Source organism: Anneissia japonica, unplaced genomic scaffold, assembly GCF_011630105.1.
Source record: "Anneissia japonica isolate Jap-2015-1 unplaced genomic scaffold, ASM1163010v1 scaffold2878_len565122_cov162, whole genome shotgun sequence".
Taxonomy (NCBI): Eukaryota; Metazoa; Echinodermata; class Crinoidea; order Comatulida; family Comatulidae; genus Anneissia; species Anneissia japonica.
This window is the reverse complement of record NW_022758092.1, coordinates 111,447-125,148: the sequence shown is the minus strand read 5'-3', so window position 1 is coordinate 125,148 and position 13,702 is coordinate 111,447. Positions and strand designations below refer to the sequence as shown.

The following is a 13,702-nucleotide window of genomic DNA, read 5'->3' as shown; positions in this document are numbered from 1 at the left end:
TATGGACGTCTTGCATGGGACCTTTGACCTTTTTTTAGTAATCTCTGGTGCCACCACAGGTAGCACATTTATACCGAACACTGCATTGATGTTCGCTGATGGTTTACAAGTTACATAGGTAATAATTGAACCCAAATTTTATCAAGCTTTCTTTGCTGCTGTAGTGTTTTATCCATTAGTTACCATCTGAAGTCCAGCAAACTTTAGTGTAGTTTAAAATTATACCCTTTAAATTTTTCCTTTACAAATCATGTGAAATGTGACAAAAGAAAGAGTTTTTAATGACTCGATTGAAATAAACAACTGTACAGTATCACATTGAGTTTGTATTTCATTTCAGTTAGTGACTTTCATATGTTGTGTATGAAGGTTTTTAAATGCAGTGGTGTATCTAAGAGTCTTGGATTCAATAATAATAATAATAATTCAATGAGACTAATTAAAAATAATTTGCGTTCTGTTATGACAAATGCTCATTTAGATAGCCTCATGATGGTTGGAATACATCGTGATAGGTGAAGCAACCACGACCATGACAACGTGGTTGACAGATTTCATGCAAAATTTCGAAAATATAGAATTTCACTTTCAAAAATGAGGATTTGAAAATAAATTAGATGGTTACATTGCATACCTGTCTCTTATACACATCTAGATGTGTATAAGAGACAGCCCATGGGGGGGTCTTATATAGTAGCAACATGATAAAATCAAGCAAAGAGAGACATGAATGTAACCAACTAGGAATTACTATTTGTACATTGTAGAATGCTGAAACACCGATGACAGCAATTTTTTCATGTACGTGACCCTAAACAGTGACATTAAAGGCCACGCCCAAATGACAATTATCATGTGAAGAGAGACACGGATGATTTTTTTTTATTGGCACTATTATATATTGGGGGTAACGTAAGTACCAATGACAGCAACTTTATCCTGTACATAAGCCCAGACAGCAGCCCTAGGTTCCCAAATGGACTTATTATTTATAGCATAGAGAAAATAGAACAGAACATTTTCTCTATGTTTATAGTATGATATGGTCGAATCTAATAATGATTAGAGATAGTAGAATGCAGCTGAAACACCTGATTATGACACAGACAGTGGTTCTGGAGATCAACTTCAGAATAAAACAGGAATTAAGTGAAAGATGGGACCATTTACACTGGAACTTTTAAACATTGGAAAGAAAATTCAATTGACAGCAATTATTTACTAATTAGCTATAGATTTCTGTTTGATAACATTTTGTTAAACACTGACTTCAGATGAAATACAACAATACCATAATACAAACTCAGTAACAAATATTTATTAGATCGGATTAAACCACAGAACATGAATTGTCTATACATGATAAATGGTACAGCGTCAAGGTGTATTTCAATCAGATTGTTGAAAAATATGTAATCATAGGATTAGAACCTGGTAGCACTTTATTGACTAACATTATAAAATGTATTAACTTTTGACAGCAGTCTCTTCTAGTTACAGATGTAACAGCATTATACTATAGTTAGTCAATAAAGTGATACCAGTTTTGAATTTTACATTGCTTCTTCTACTATTACAACAAATGTGTCCACCATATGGATTATGGATTCATTGTAAATCAAGTATCTATATGATTTTAATATATTGCATACACAATTGAACTGCGGTATTGTACACTGTGGTAACAATGTGTTTGTAGCAGTACGATACAAAGCACAAGCAAGAAACACTTAACTAATAGTTAAATTATTCCCCGCTGGAGGACACCATCCCGGTATTTCTGAGTCTAGGTTTCGGGGCTAGAATTTATGGAAATACTTCCATTTTGTCCTGCATTTGTTAGAAAACAATAAATACTTAAAAACTTAAACTGAGGTATTGTGCATTGAGGTAATAACATGTTAAAAGCTGTACTAAGCAAAAACAAGAAACACTTAACTAATAGCTAAACTATCCCCCGCTGGACACCATCCCGGTATTTCTGAGTCTAGGTTTCCGGGCTGAAATTTTATTGAAACTAATTTAATTTTTCTACATTAGTAAGTATAAACAAATAAACGCTTATAAAATTAAAAACGGAGGTATTGTACATTGCGGTAACAATGCGTTTTAGCATTTCAATATAGTAGAGCGACTAAAGTTGAATTTCAGGTAGAATCGTGCACTTCTGGAAGAAAGCATGAAACTTCCCCATAGTGATACTATGACACCTAAAGGTCATTAAAAAAAAAATAGACCCCAAAAGATAACGCCTCCTAATGGCCACCATCTTGAAATCCAATATGGCCACCAAAATAATTGATTTTAGCCAATATATTCATACCTACAGCACATGTCATTGCCAATTGAAGATCATTACCCATTTTTTCAATATCAAGGAGTGTAATGCAATAATCAGAAATTATGTTAGATGGCGCCGCCATATTGGATTTCAAGATGCCCCCAAATTAATGATATTTTTTCAATATTCATATCTACAGTACCTAGCACTGTCAATCAAAGACCGTTGCACATGTTTTCCATAACAGGGACTACCATACAGTCATCAGAAATTATGTCAGAAGACCACCATATTAAATTTCAAAATGGCCGCCATCTTGAAATTTAATATGGCCGCCAAAATAATTAATTTTAGCCTATGTATTCATATTTACAGCACATATCACTCCAATTGAATATCATAATAGATCAGCTTGTGAGTTAACCCAATAAAACCTACTGGAAAATGTTCGGCATAGTACAAGAATGGCCACTACCAGACATTCTTAATGGTGGAAATAATATTTCCACTCTTTGCCAGATTATTTTTAGCTGATGCAGTAAAACTTAAGTAGGATATATAGACCGACCAGGAAATAGGTGTGCTATTTATAGTACAAAAAAGTACTCAATGTTAAAAAGAGGTTTCCTGGTTTTTTTTGTGTGTGAACACGGAAGAAAACTTATTAAAATCACGTTTCTTCAATGAGTCTTTTGGCTTCATTAGTATTTCAAATGCAATCAAGCGTCAATCAGTTAATTGATTGGATAAAGCTTTTTATTATCGGCACACATTTATGATGTAACCTTGCAAAACAAAAACAAAAGCATAATAAACAAATAATGTGTTCCACCTTACAAAATAGGTAAACTGATGAAAACATTCAGTTGGAAAACCAGGAGGAAAAATACAACGGAAAATACTGGGACAAGACAGCCGGGGGGATATAGCAGTTGGAAAACAGCCTTAAGAAATAGCCTGGAAAAATAGCTGGATGGAAAAGAAATCTTCTAGTGGAAAAAATCCGAGGCGAAAATTAGGTGGCAAGTGCCATAGTGGTATTTTCTTTGAATTAAAACCTAAAACCTCTTCGATTTTGAGTCTATACTCTGTCTTCAAATCTTCCCTGGGGAGAGAGAAAGATGCAGATATTAAAAATCATCTATATTAAAGCTAGTTTTAGCATAAATGAAATATGTAAACATAAATCAAATATTAAAATTAATGGTGTGAAGACACTAATATCGAATAGACCTCATGCCTATGAGATGGCTAATTATCATTTTCAAATGGTATATAAACACATATGTAAATATTGAAAGGAAAAGAAACAGAAAATTAAAGAAAGAAAAATAAAGAATGGAAAGGAAAAGAAAAAACTGGAAAGGAAAAGAAATAAAAGAATAGAAAATGAATATAATGGAGAAAGTGAAAAGAAATAAAAGAAAAATCAAGAAAAGTATATATAAGATAACTTTAGCATAAATGAAATTATGTAGACATAAATTAAATATCACATTCAAGTAATGGTATGAAGGCAATAATATCGAATAAACTAAATATCATTTTCAAATATGCATACTTATATAATATATATATAATATATGTGTATGTATGTATATAATAAATTTTTGTGTGTAGCACTCTGTTTATATAATTAAATAACGGTGTAAACAGAGCTCGAATAAATGGAGAGTGATGTGAGTATCGTATCGGAAATAGCCTCTCAAAAAAAAAATTCCTTATACTGTTTGTTTGCCAAAGAATACTCTAGAAGTCATACCCGTATTATAATGAAGTAACATAGAATCAATGTTGCTGCGTAGCATTGTGGTATAACTAATCAAATAATGACAGAAACAGTGCTAAATGCACTCAAACTGCATGCAAATGCACCCAAACTTTGATGTTTCCATTGAATTTCCAAAATCCTCAAAGCACTGCTTTTACACCAATTTATTCTCAGTTTAATGTTACTTTTTTTACATAATCGGCGTCTGCCCGTAAACAAAATAAGATGTTTTCTAGCCAATGTTGCTTGGCAGGCCGCACACATAGGGTTTTTAATTTATTTTCGCGGGCCGCACTTTGCCCACCTGTGGTATATGTATACACGAATAAAACATTTTGTATTCGACTGTCTAGAAACGTTTTTGCATCATATAATAAACAAGTAGATCAAAAACATTATTGATAAAAATCCAATATTTTGGTGGCCATTCTAAATTTCCAGATGGCGGCCACTAAGCGGATTATTTTTTGGGGTCTATTTTTTTTTAATGATCCTTAGGTATCATAGTATCACTGTGGGAAGTTTCATGCTTTCTTCCAAAAGTGCACGATTTTTTTCCTTAGCCGCTCTACTAATACAAAGTACAAACAAGATACAAACAAACATGTTACTACAAACATGTTACTACCTCAATGCACAATACATCAGTTTAAGATTTTACGTATTTATTGTTTTCTAACAAATGCAGGACAAAATGGAAGTATTTCCATAAATTCTAGCCGCGAAACCTAGACTCAGAAATACAGGGATGGTGTCCGGCTGGGGATTGCTTAACTATTAGTTAAGTGTTTCTTGCTTGTGATTTGTATCGTACTGCTACAAACACATTGTTACCACAGTGTACAATACCGCAGTTCAATTGTGTATGCAATATATAAAAAATCATATAGATACTTGATTTTACAATGAATCCATAATCCATATGGTGGACACATTTGTTGTAATAGTAGAAGAAGCAATGTAAAATTCAAAACTGGTATTGCTTTATTGACTTAACTATAGTATAGTATAGTATTTTATAATGTTAGTCAATAAATTGCTACCAAGTTATAATCCTATGATTACATATTTTCAACAATCTGATTGAAATACACCTTGACGCTGTACCATTTATCATGTATAGACAATTCATGTTCTGTAGTTTAATCCGATCTAATAAATATTTGTTACTGAGTTTGCTGTATTGTTGTATTTCATCTGAAGTCAGTGTTTAACAAAATTTTATTATCAAACGGAAATCTATAGCTGAAGTAGTAAATAGTTGCTGTCAAATGGATTTTCTTTCCAATGTTTAAAAGTTCCAGTGTAAGTGGTCCAATCCTTCATTAAATTCCTGTTTTATTCTGAAGTTGATCTCCAGAACCACTGTCTGTGTCATAATCAGGTGTTTCAGTTGCATTCTACTATCTCTAATCATTATTAGATTCGACCATATCACATATAAATAATAAGTCCATTTGGGAACCTAGGGCTGCTGTCTGGGCTTATGTACAGGATAAAGTTGCTGTCATTGGTACTTATGTTACCCCCAATGTATAATAGTGCCAATAAAAAAAAATCACCCGTGTCTCTCTTCACATGATTAATGTCATTTGGGCGTGGCCTTTAATGTCACTGTTTAGGGTCACGTACATGAAAAAATTGCTGTCATCGGTGTTTCAGCATTCTACAATGTACAAATAGTAATTCCTAGTTGGTTACATTCATGTCTCTCTTTGCTTGATTTTATCATGTTGCTACTCTATAAGACCCGTGTGGGTACCTTGGGGCTGCTGTCTGGGCTTATGTACAGAATAAAGTTGCTGTCATTGGTATTTTTGTTACCCCCAATGTATAATAGTTCCAATAAAAAAAAATTCATTCGTGCCTCTCTTCACATGATTAAATGTATTTGGACGTGGCCTTTAATGTTACTGTTTAGGGTCACGTACATGAAAAAATTGCTGTCATCGGTGTTTTAGCATTCTACAATGCACAAGTCGTTATTCCAGTTGGTTTCATTCATGTCTCTCTTTGCTGGATTTTATCATGTTGCTAATATATAAGACCCCCGTGGGTTCCTTGGGGCTGCTGTCTGGGTTTATGTACAGGATAAAGTTGCTGTCATTGGTATTTTTGTTACCCCAATGTATAATAGTTCCAATAAAAAAAAAATCATCCGTGTCTCTCTCTACATGATTAAATGTATTTGGGCGTGGCCTTTAATGTCACTGTTTAAGGTCATGTACAGGTAAAAGTTGCTGTCATCTGTGACATTATTGCAAGTATCTACCTGGGAGTAATATCCAATTATTTTTATCCATGTCTCTCCACATGATTAAATACATTATTTAAGCCCCTATTTCATTTCCCCCAGCCCGCTTGTACAGAATGTGCCCCGGCAGCAATACTGAATACTGTATCTTGGCCCTATACTATCATGACCAGACCATCAAACCTTTTGTCTCTTTTCACATGATTAAATTTTCTGGGCTTCCGGTTTATATAGCCATTGAAATGTAAACAAGAAACCCATTACAATCACTCACTTAATAAAATATCCGTAGCTTGGCCCCCTATACTAGATGCTCGCTTCGCTCGCATATTGGACCTTATGAAATGGCCCCCTACTTTCAAGAACATTCCACCGCCCACTGTTTAAAAGCACAATGGAAATATCAAATTTCCTCCATAAAAATGCAATGTTTCTATTCACTTTTGCTTGAACAAAATTAAGATTGATACCAACTAAAAGCAGAGGAACCAAGTGCTCCGTTTGTTAGCGCTTTGAAGGCTTCTAATATTAAGATCTTACCGGAATATAACTCTCAAAAATGAAATCTGATTATGATTTTGAAAGAGAAAACAGCTTGATAAAGAAATTGCATTTATAGTAGTACTGTACAGTTAAACTTGCCTAAGTCGACCTAATTTTACATGCCAGATTGTTGTGTTTTCCATTAACGATCTGCAAGTCAAATTTTATCTAACAATTTTTTCAATGGAATTTTGGATTCGACTTAGTAATGTATAAAATGCATCAGAAGAACATAAGTACAAAGGGAATATAAAAGCCACTAGACTATTGAATGCCATTATACTGTACTGTGCACCAGAAACTATTTCCACACAAAAAAAAGACAACAAATAACATCACAGTAAATGTTCAAAATCTAGGATGTTAATGCTGTTTTGCTTTTGTTGGCTCTTTGTATCGACACATATTTACTTATTGTTATGTAACGCTTGTCAATAACTAATACACTGTAGCACACAGGTGTGGAAATAGGCTGTATTCCAGGCCCTAACTTTGGGTTACTCTCTCTGTATTACGCTTAGTGCATCTCATACTTGATTGTTGGTGGCGCTGTCCAGAATGAAAAAAAAGAGTAGTAATAAGGGACTTGTGGAAAGTTTCATTTCATTTATTCATTAACAATTAAATAGACAAAAAGCATAAATATAAAAATACAATGATGAAAAGGACAACCAAAAAATACTCAGAAAAGCTTATAAATTAAGGTGTGCGAAGTAAAGAAAAAAAGATAAAAGGCCAAGTAAAAAACAATGACCAATGCCAATAACAGCAAGTAAAATAAGTAAATTGAATAAGGAAACACTCAACACTACACACACAATGCCAAAAGAAAAAGCAAATAGGTGAATAAATATATAATTTATATTTCTTTAAGAATATAAATAATAATTATGATGGAAGTGCAGCCAGACAGCAATCTTTTGCAGTGTGTGTAGCCCACTTGTTTTTATGTCCCTGCACAGCATTATTAAAACTGAGCAGAGCATGTTTTTAAAGTCAAAATGGAATTGTTAAACCCTGCTGCAGCAGCCTATGTAAAAGTGAATGTTGTGATACCACTTAAATTAGACAAATTCATCCAAACAAGTTTTTTTTTTTTTTTTTTAGCTCAATTTATTTAACCAAGTATGTTGATTCTGAAAACAATTTATCTGGCATTTTGCAGTTGGTCTTTGTTCAAAAGTCAAGCACCAAAAAGCACCATTGTTAAATTGAAATGAGAGATACGTAAATACTGGCCATTCATTGCACTAAACTCCATGAACAACTGTGGGTTATGAAAGGTTAATATTCTTTACCACTTGACAATACAAGTACAAATTCTCTTATTGAATGTTTTGTGCAAAGTTCAAGATAATACTGTACATAAAAGATTGTTGAATACAGTATAAATAGTAGCAACCAATGGCTTGTTGTGCTGATTGGGACGTAGGCATATTTAAATTTGAGTACCCTCAGTTTACATATTGTGTCAATTATGATTTTCAAGACAATCCCATCAATATTGGAAAAGGCCCAATGGAATACCCTGTTTTCAGGAGGTAGTGTGTATACCATTACTACATAAAAGCGAGGTGCGGTATTATACCTTTGATTATCCAAGGCCCTACTTAATGCGTCTTAAATTCTATTGTACTTTCAAACAAAATCTTTGCATCACAATGCTGGATGGATTGTGTTGCGAGGTAGTACTGTGCATTTTTTGGGTGGTAGTAAGGTACTGTACTGTTCTGTACACACAAATGGCAATATTCTAAACGGTTACTAGACTTGCTTATTCAAATACTGTTTGTATGTTATTAATCTAATCCCTTAAGATACAATGGAATGCCAAATAGCTTGTGATAGAGGTAGAACATGTTCCATCAATTTCTAAGGATTGAATGCAAGGTATTATGTTGTAGGCAAGTATGGTTTTGAATACACAAACCTACCTATTAATATGGCAATATTTAATACTGTACTGTTATTGTGGTATAATTTCTTATGCAAATACAAGTTTAAGTACTTAAGTACCCAAGATGAATACATGTCTATGTAAGGTTTTGTTGGTAGTACATATTATTAAGCTATAAAAAAGCATTGCATTAAATTTTAAAGTCTATACCATACAAAAATAAATTTTACCCACATTCACACCTTCCTGAAATATTGAGAAAGCTAGCAAGCAATTGCAAGCAGTTGCTGGTGGATGTACTTTCCTAATTATTATATGGAAACGACAAAAATTTTTACAAAATACCCAATACAAAAAATAACCAAAATATGCAAGGATTCTCAGATATATATAGTGTATTGCATTCAAGCACACTGATTATTAAGTTTTCATTCCAGCCACAAAGCTCGCATTGTTCAGCTTGAATGAAGTCCACTTGCGCAAACAGCTGAATTGTCTTGGGCGTAGTAGAGTCCGAGTAAGTTAGTCATCGCCAAGAGTTTCCTTATCAAATGTAAATTCGCCTAGCCCAGGCCCGACACGCTTCAGGGTTGCAACGTACTCGGAAAGCTGTTTAATAGCCTCCGTCTGCTCAGTTAAGAATGTTGCTTCAATGAAATCTGACAGCTAGAAATGAGAAATACAATAAGTATTAACCAGAATTTTTAACAGATTTGATATCAATGATCACATTTGTGTTTGTCTTTGTCAGTGGTGTGTCAGTCTGAGAGTGCCAATTCCGGCTATAACCATAAATTTTCTAACCTCAGCCCCAAACATAGTGGGGCTCAGGTGGTACCATCCCTGCGCACCCACACCTCTCTTCCCCTTCTAATGCAAATTCCTGGATCTGCCACTGTTTGGTGGTGTGGAATAACGATGAGTGAATATTGACCAGTAATAGTACTGCTAGAAAAATGAATAATACCAGAAGCCTACTGTATATAAATCTATTAACTTTGTTCTGGTACAAGCCCACCCATTTAACACAAATTTGGGCAATTTTTGAGAGCTGTACTTAATACCCAAGGAATTCTCTTTCCACATAAAAAAAATTAACAATGGCAAATTAAATCTTATCCAAGATGGTGAAAGTCAGCAGAGCTACGCATTCATGCCCTGGGCATCTGCCAGAGGAAAGACTGGTCAGTGGTATGTAAAAGTTAGGCCTACAATTGGGGGGTATATAACCAAATTAGTTTTGATGTTTAGTGCATACAGGCACTATACTGTGAAGTACAGTACTGCATACAATAGTGTATTTAGGGTCAGATAGTTCTGTGCGGTAATAAGAAATCGAGGAGCAGAAGCTAAGGAATGAGGGAATTTTTTTATTTATTTATGTATTTATTATTTTGCTCAGCTGATTTTGAATTAATATTTTTTGCTCAGCAAATTTTTAAACATGAGAAGTGGGAAGTACTAAAATTTTTCCGACAAACAGATATAAAGCCCCTAAATATATACAGTATGTGGTTTATTATTCATGGAGACAGTGATACTGAATACACACACAACAAATTCATATACGTTACAATGTTATTTTGCACAAGAGACGTACATTTTTGTCGCCGTGCTTATCTGCTATTGCATGGAGATCGAGCAGTGACTGGTTCACGTTCTTTTCAAGAGCAAGTGCTACATTCATAGCGTCCGATACGGTCCCCCATTCATCCTTCTCGGGTTTCTACAAAATGCATGAATTGCATATTACCAATCACAAAAACATCAATACAATAAATAAAAAGTAATGATAGAATTTAGTTCACAACAACCAGTAAGCCGGCCCGACTCCCCACTCCTAAATTTTTTTTTAAATTATGAAACAAACGGCGAATAAATGACAGTTATATCTAAACTCAAACTTGGGCCCCCCTCTACGTATTTCAAATTCCTGGATCCGCCGCACAAGGTACAGCGTCGTTACTTTGAGTTGATTAAAATGCAATTTTTATATGTAAACTAAAAACACCTTTTCAGTATCTCGTTATAAACTGCAAAGAATGAATAGAAAAGTTTATCTTTTCAATCTCGTTAACTCACTCGAACATCCTGCAAGACTACTCGGCCACCTCGCTGATTTTGGTAATGCATGAACTTCATAGCGTGTTCCCTCTCTTCATTGGAATTTCTTTGAAAAAACTTGAAGCATCCCTTCAGAGCAACATCATCACTGTCTCTTATACACATCTAGATGTGTATAAGAGACAGGAAATAGGCTGTATTCCAGGCCCTAACTTTGGGTTACTCTCTGTATTACGCTTAGTGCGTCCCATACTTGATTGTTGGTGGCGCTGTCCAGAATGAAAAAAAGAGTAGTAATAAGGGACTTGTGGAAAGTTTCATTTATTCATCAACAATTAAATAGACAAAAAGCATAAATATAAAAATACAATGGTGAAAAGGACAACCAAAAAAAAAACTCAGAAGAGCTTGTAAATTAAGGTGTGCGGAGTAAGGGAAAAAAAATAAAAGGCCAAGTAAAAAATAATGACCAATGCCAACAACAGCAAGTAAAATAAACAGCCAGAAATAGAACCAGAGCTTTCGGACAACACTAGTCCTTCCTCAGTGGCGAGTGAGTGAGGGTAGAAAAAGCTAGATGTTATAAAGTGAGAATTTCATGCAAGCATGATTGGAAACAATAAGCTTGGTGAGATTAGAATAAACAGCTTAAACAAGTAAACAGGAAGGCCAAAACTAAACTTTGATAATAAATGCCAAACTTTTTGATCATAAGGTGGGACCTTTTTTATTCCTTGTTTCGCGAACTTGTTTTATTTTTGAAGATCATCAATGAAGGGCGGAATAAAAATAGGCCTAGGGCCTACCTGTGTTTTTTCTGAAATTTTCATTCTTTTCTTTTTTGATTGATTGATTTAACTGATTGACAGAATATATTCGGTATCAAAACAGAAATTAAATAAGAAATATATGCACCCACGGAAGGTCACATAGCATTGGTTTTGAACAATGGCATGGTATACAACACCACCACCATGGCACCAAGGTCCAAAGAAGACAGCCAAATGAAGTGGATTCGGAATAACAACAGTCTAGCCTAGCAGTAGGCCACTAATAATAAATAACCTACCATTGACAAGTACACATATGAAGCATATAGTTCTAAATTAATCTGCTTATTAATACCAGCTTCAGACTCTTCATGGTAATTCTGGCGACAAAGTGAAGACATCTTTTGCTTTCAGAATCTAAAACTCCTAGGCCTAAACCACACTACCGATGAAATAACAATGGAAAGCGAGGCGATTGACATGACCAGACACAAAATAAAACAGAAATTATAGCTTAACGCCCTCTGTGGATTTTATTCTGGTGCCCGTATTTATCTGTACATGATAAAGGTACCTTTAATGTTTTATATTTGTTTTTATATATTAATATATTTCTTTTAAAAAATGAATGAATGAAAGACATGGCCAGCTATAGCTAATTATGTGAATGATCTAGGTTTCTGTACTGAGAGCTTTATTTCTTTTAGAGGCTCAAAATTTTCGGAATAAATTGCCATTAGATAACTTAAATATTAGTCTAATTTCTTTAAAATATAATAAACATTGTATCAATATAATGTGACTAATACTGGCCCACACACTTTCTAATACCGTTTGTCATACTAATTTATTTTTGTAATACTTTTATATTATTACTATTGTTATAATTATTATGTTCAGTGTGTAAACCACCGACGACAAACGTTAGATCGTCGTACGCGTACAAGGTAGATTTGTTTTTGCTCTTTGGTAAATAAATAAACAAATGAATTTGGCCTGTAGTATTAAGATTCTGTTCCTATCGCTACGGCCTTATTATGCCACTGATCACCTTCAAGGGAATCCAGAATAAATCTAGCAACATCCGCACGAGAGATGAAATATGGCGTTTGATGCAGAACATTACGCTCCTCTGCAATAATCAATTTATCTGAAAGATATAAATTAATTAATTAATTAAAAGGGTTTTAAACGTATTCCAAGATAAAGATAATGTATGCATTATTTTAAGAGTACATCACCGTGCTGCTATGCGACTATTAGCGTCTACATCAACCAGCCAGGCAGTTGCTTTACACATTCAGCTTTTGATACATCTGCTGCTGTTGGCTGTTTATGTTATTGATGCTGTCGCCGATATTGACTGCCATTGTTGCTACTTTCGTTGCTGTTGCCGTGATACGGTGCTACAATGTTTTTGCTTTGTAGGTTGCTGATGCCACTATTTTCGTTGGTGCTGTGCTTTGGGGGTACCGCTGTGGCTATAAATTTAGTCTACTACTACTGACAGTACTGTGATGCTGCCACCGCACGCTGCTGTCCGCTACTACTACTGGTGAATGCTGCTGCTCGTATGTAGGGTTTTGTCACGTACCATACTATTAATGGATACTGCCTCGCTGATTGAGCGTTTATGTTCGGGTGGGAGTAGGCCTACTTTTCCGTTGCTGGTGCTTATAGGCCTATACTATATATTGTATTTTGGTTGCTGCCCAGATGCTGCTGTTTCTTTTATTGTGGGTGTTACCATGGTATCCATCTGCTGTTTGTGGTCGTGCGGTTGTGTTTGTTAATCGGTGGGTGGTGGTACACAACTGCTGCATGGTGCAATTGTGAAATTGGTGCTGGTTGTAATATAGTCTGCCGACTTTGTGAGCTATAGCTGCTGCAAGTTTTGCGGAATATCACGCAAGATACCATAGGGCCTACTTACATAGAAAAGCACAATAACCTAATTTACCTGTCATTGGAGCGTCTTTCAGACCAGGAGGACGCACAACCGTATATTTAATATCGTCGTTCTGTTGTGCGCATGCCATTATCATATCCTCCATTTCCGACATGTTGGTAAGAATTCTACCAATGAGTAATGTATTTAGCAGCCACTCCATCCAGAATGGTC

At 34.7% G+C, this 13,702-nt stretch overlaps 2 protein-coding genes across 2 annotated transcripts in view; both read right to left on the bottom strand.

Annotated features, from left to right (window-relative positions):
• Nucleotides 1-7,936: 7,936 nt before the first annotated feature.
• LOC117125002 (soma ferritin-like) lies at nucleotides 7,937-12,069 on the bottom strand. The gene is made up of 4 exons (XM_033271351.1): nucleotides 11,880-12,069; nucleotides 10,829-10,975; nucleotides 10,347-10,472; nucleotides 7,937-9,412 (listed from the first exon to the last, which is right to left on the bottom strand). The coding sequence occupies exons 1-4, from the start codon at nucleotides 11,979-11,981 to the stop codon at nucleotides 9,269-9,271; spliced, it is 519 nt and encodes a 172-aa protein (XP_033127242.1). The 5' UTR covers nucleotides 11,982-12,069; the 3' UTR covers nucleotides 7,937-9,268.
• Nucleotides 12,070-12,092: 23 nt separating this feature from the next.
• Nucleotides 12,093-13,702, bottom strand: part of LOC117125001 (flavin reductase (NADPH)-like) — a 3,918-nt gene continuing 2,308 nt past the window's right edge. Inside the window, exon 4 of the mRNA XM_033271350.1 lies at nucleotides 12,093-12,730. Coding sequence (XP_033127241.1) covers nucleotides 12,585-12,730 — 146 coding nt within the window. The 3' untranslated portion in view covers nucleotides 12,093-12,584. The remainder of the gene's footprint in view (nucleotides 12,731-13,702) is intronic.

Excerpts from the sequence above, each read along its gene's own strand:
- LOC117125002 (XM_033271351.1), bottom strand. The coding sequence starts at position 11,981 with ATGTCTTCACTTTGTCGCCAGAATTACCATGAAGAGTCTGAAGCTGGT. Across the intron at positions 10,473-10,828 it reads TAGTCTTGCAGGATGTTCGA|AAACCCGAGAAGGATGAATG; the intron begins GTGAGTTAACGA and ends TGCATTTTGTAG. Across the intron at positions 9,413-10,346 it reads ATAAGCACGGCGACAAAAAT|CTGTCAGATTTCATTGAAGC; the intron begins GTACGTCTCTTG and ends TCTCATTTCTAG.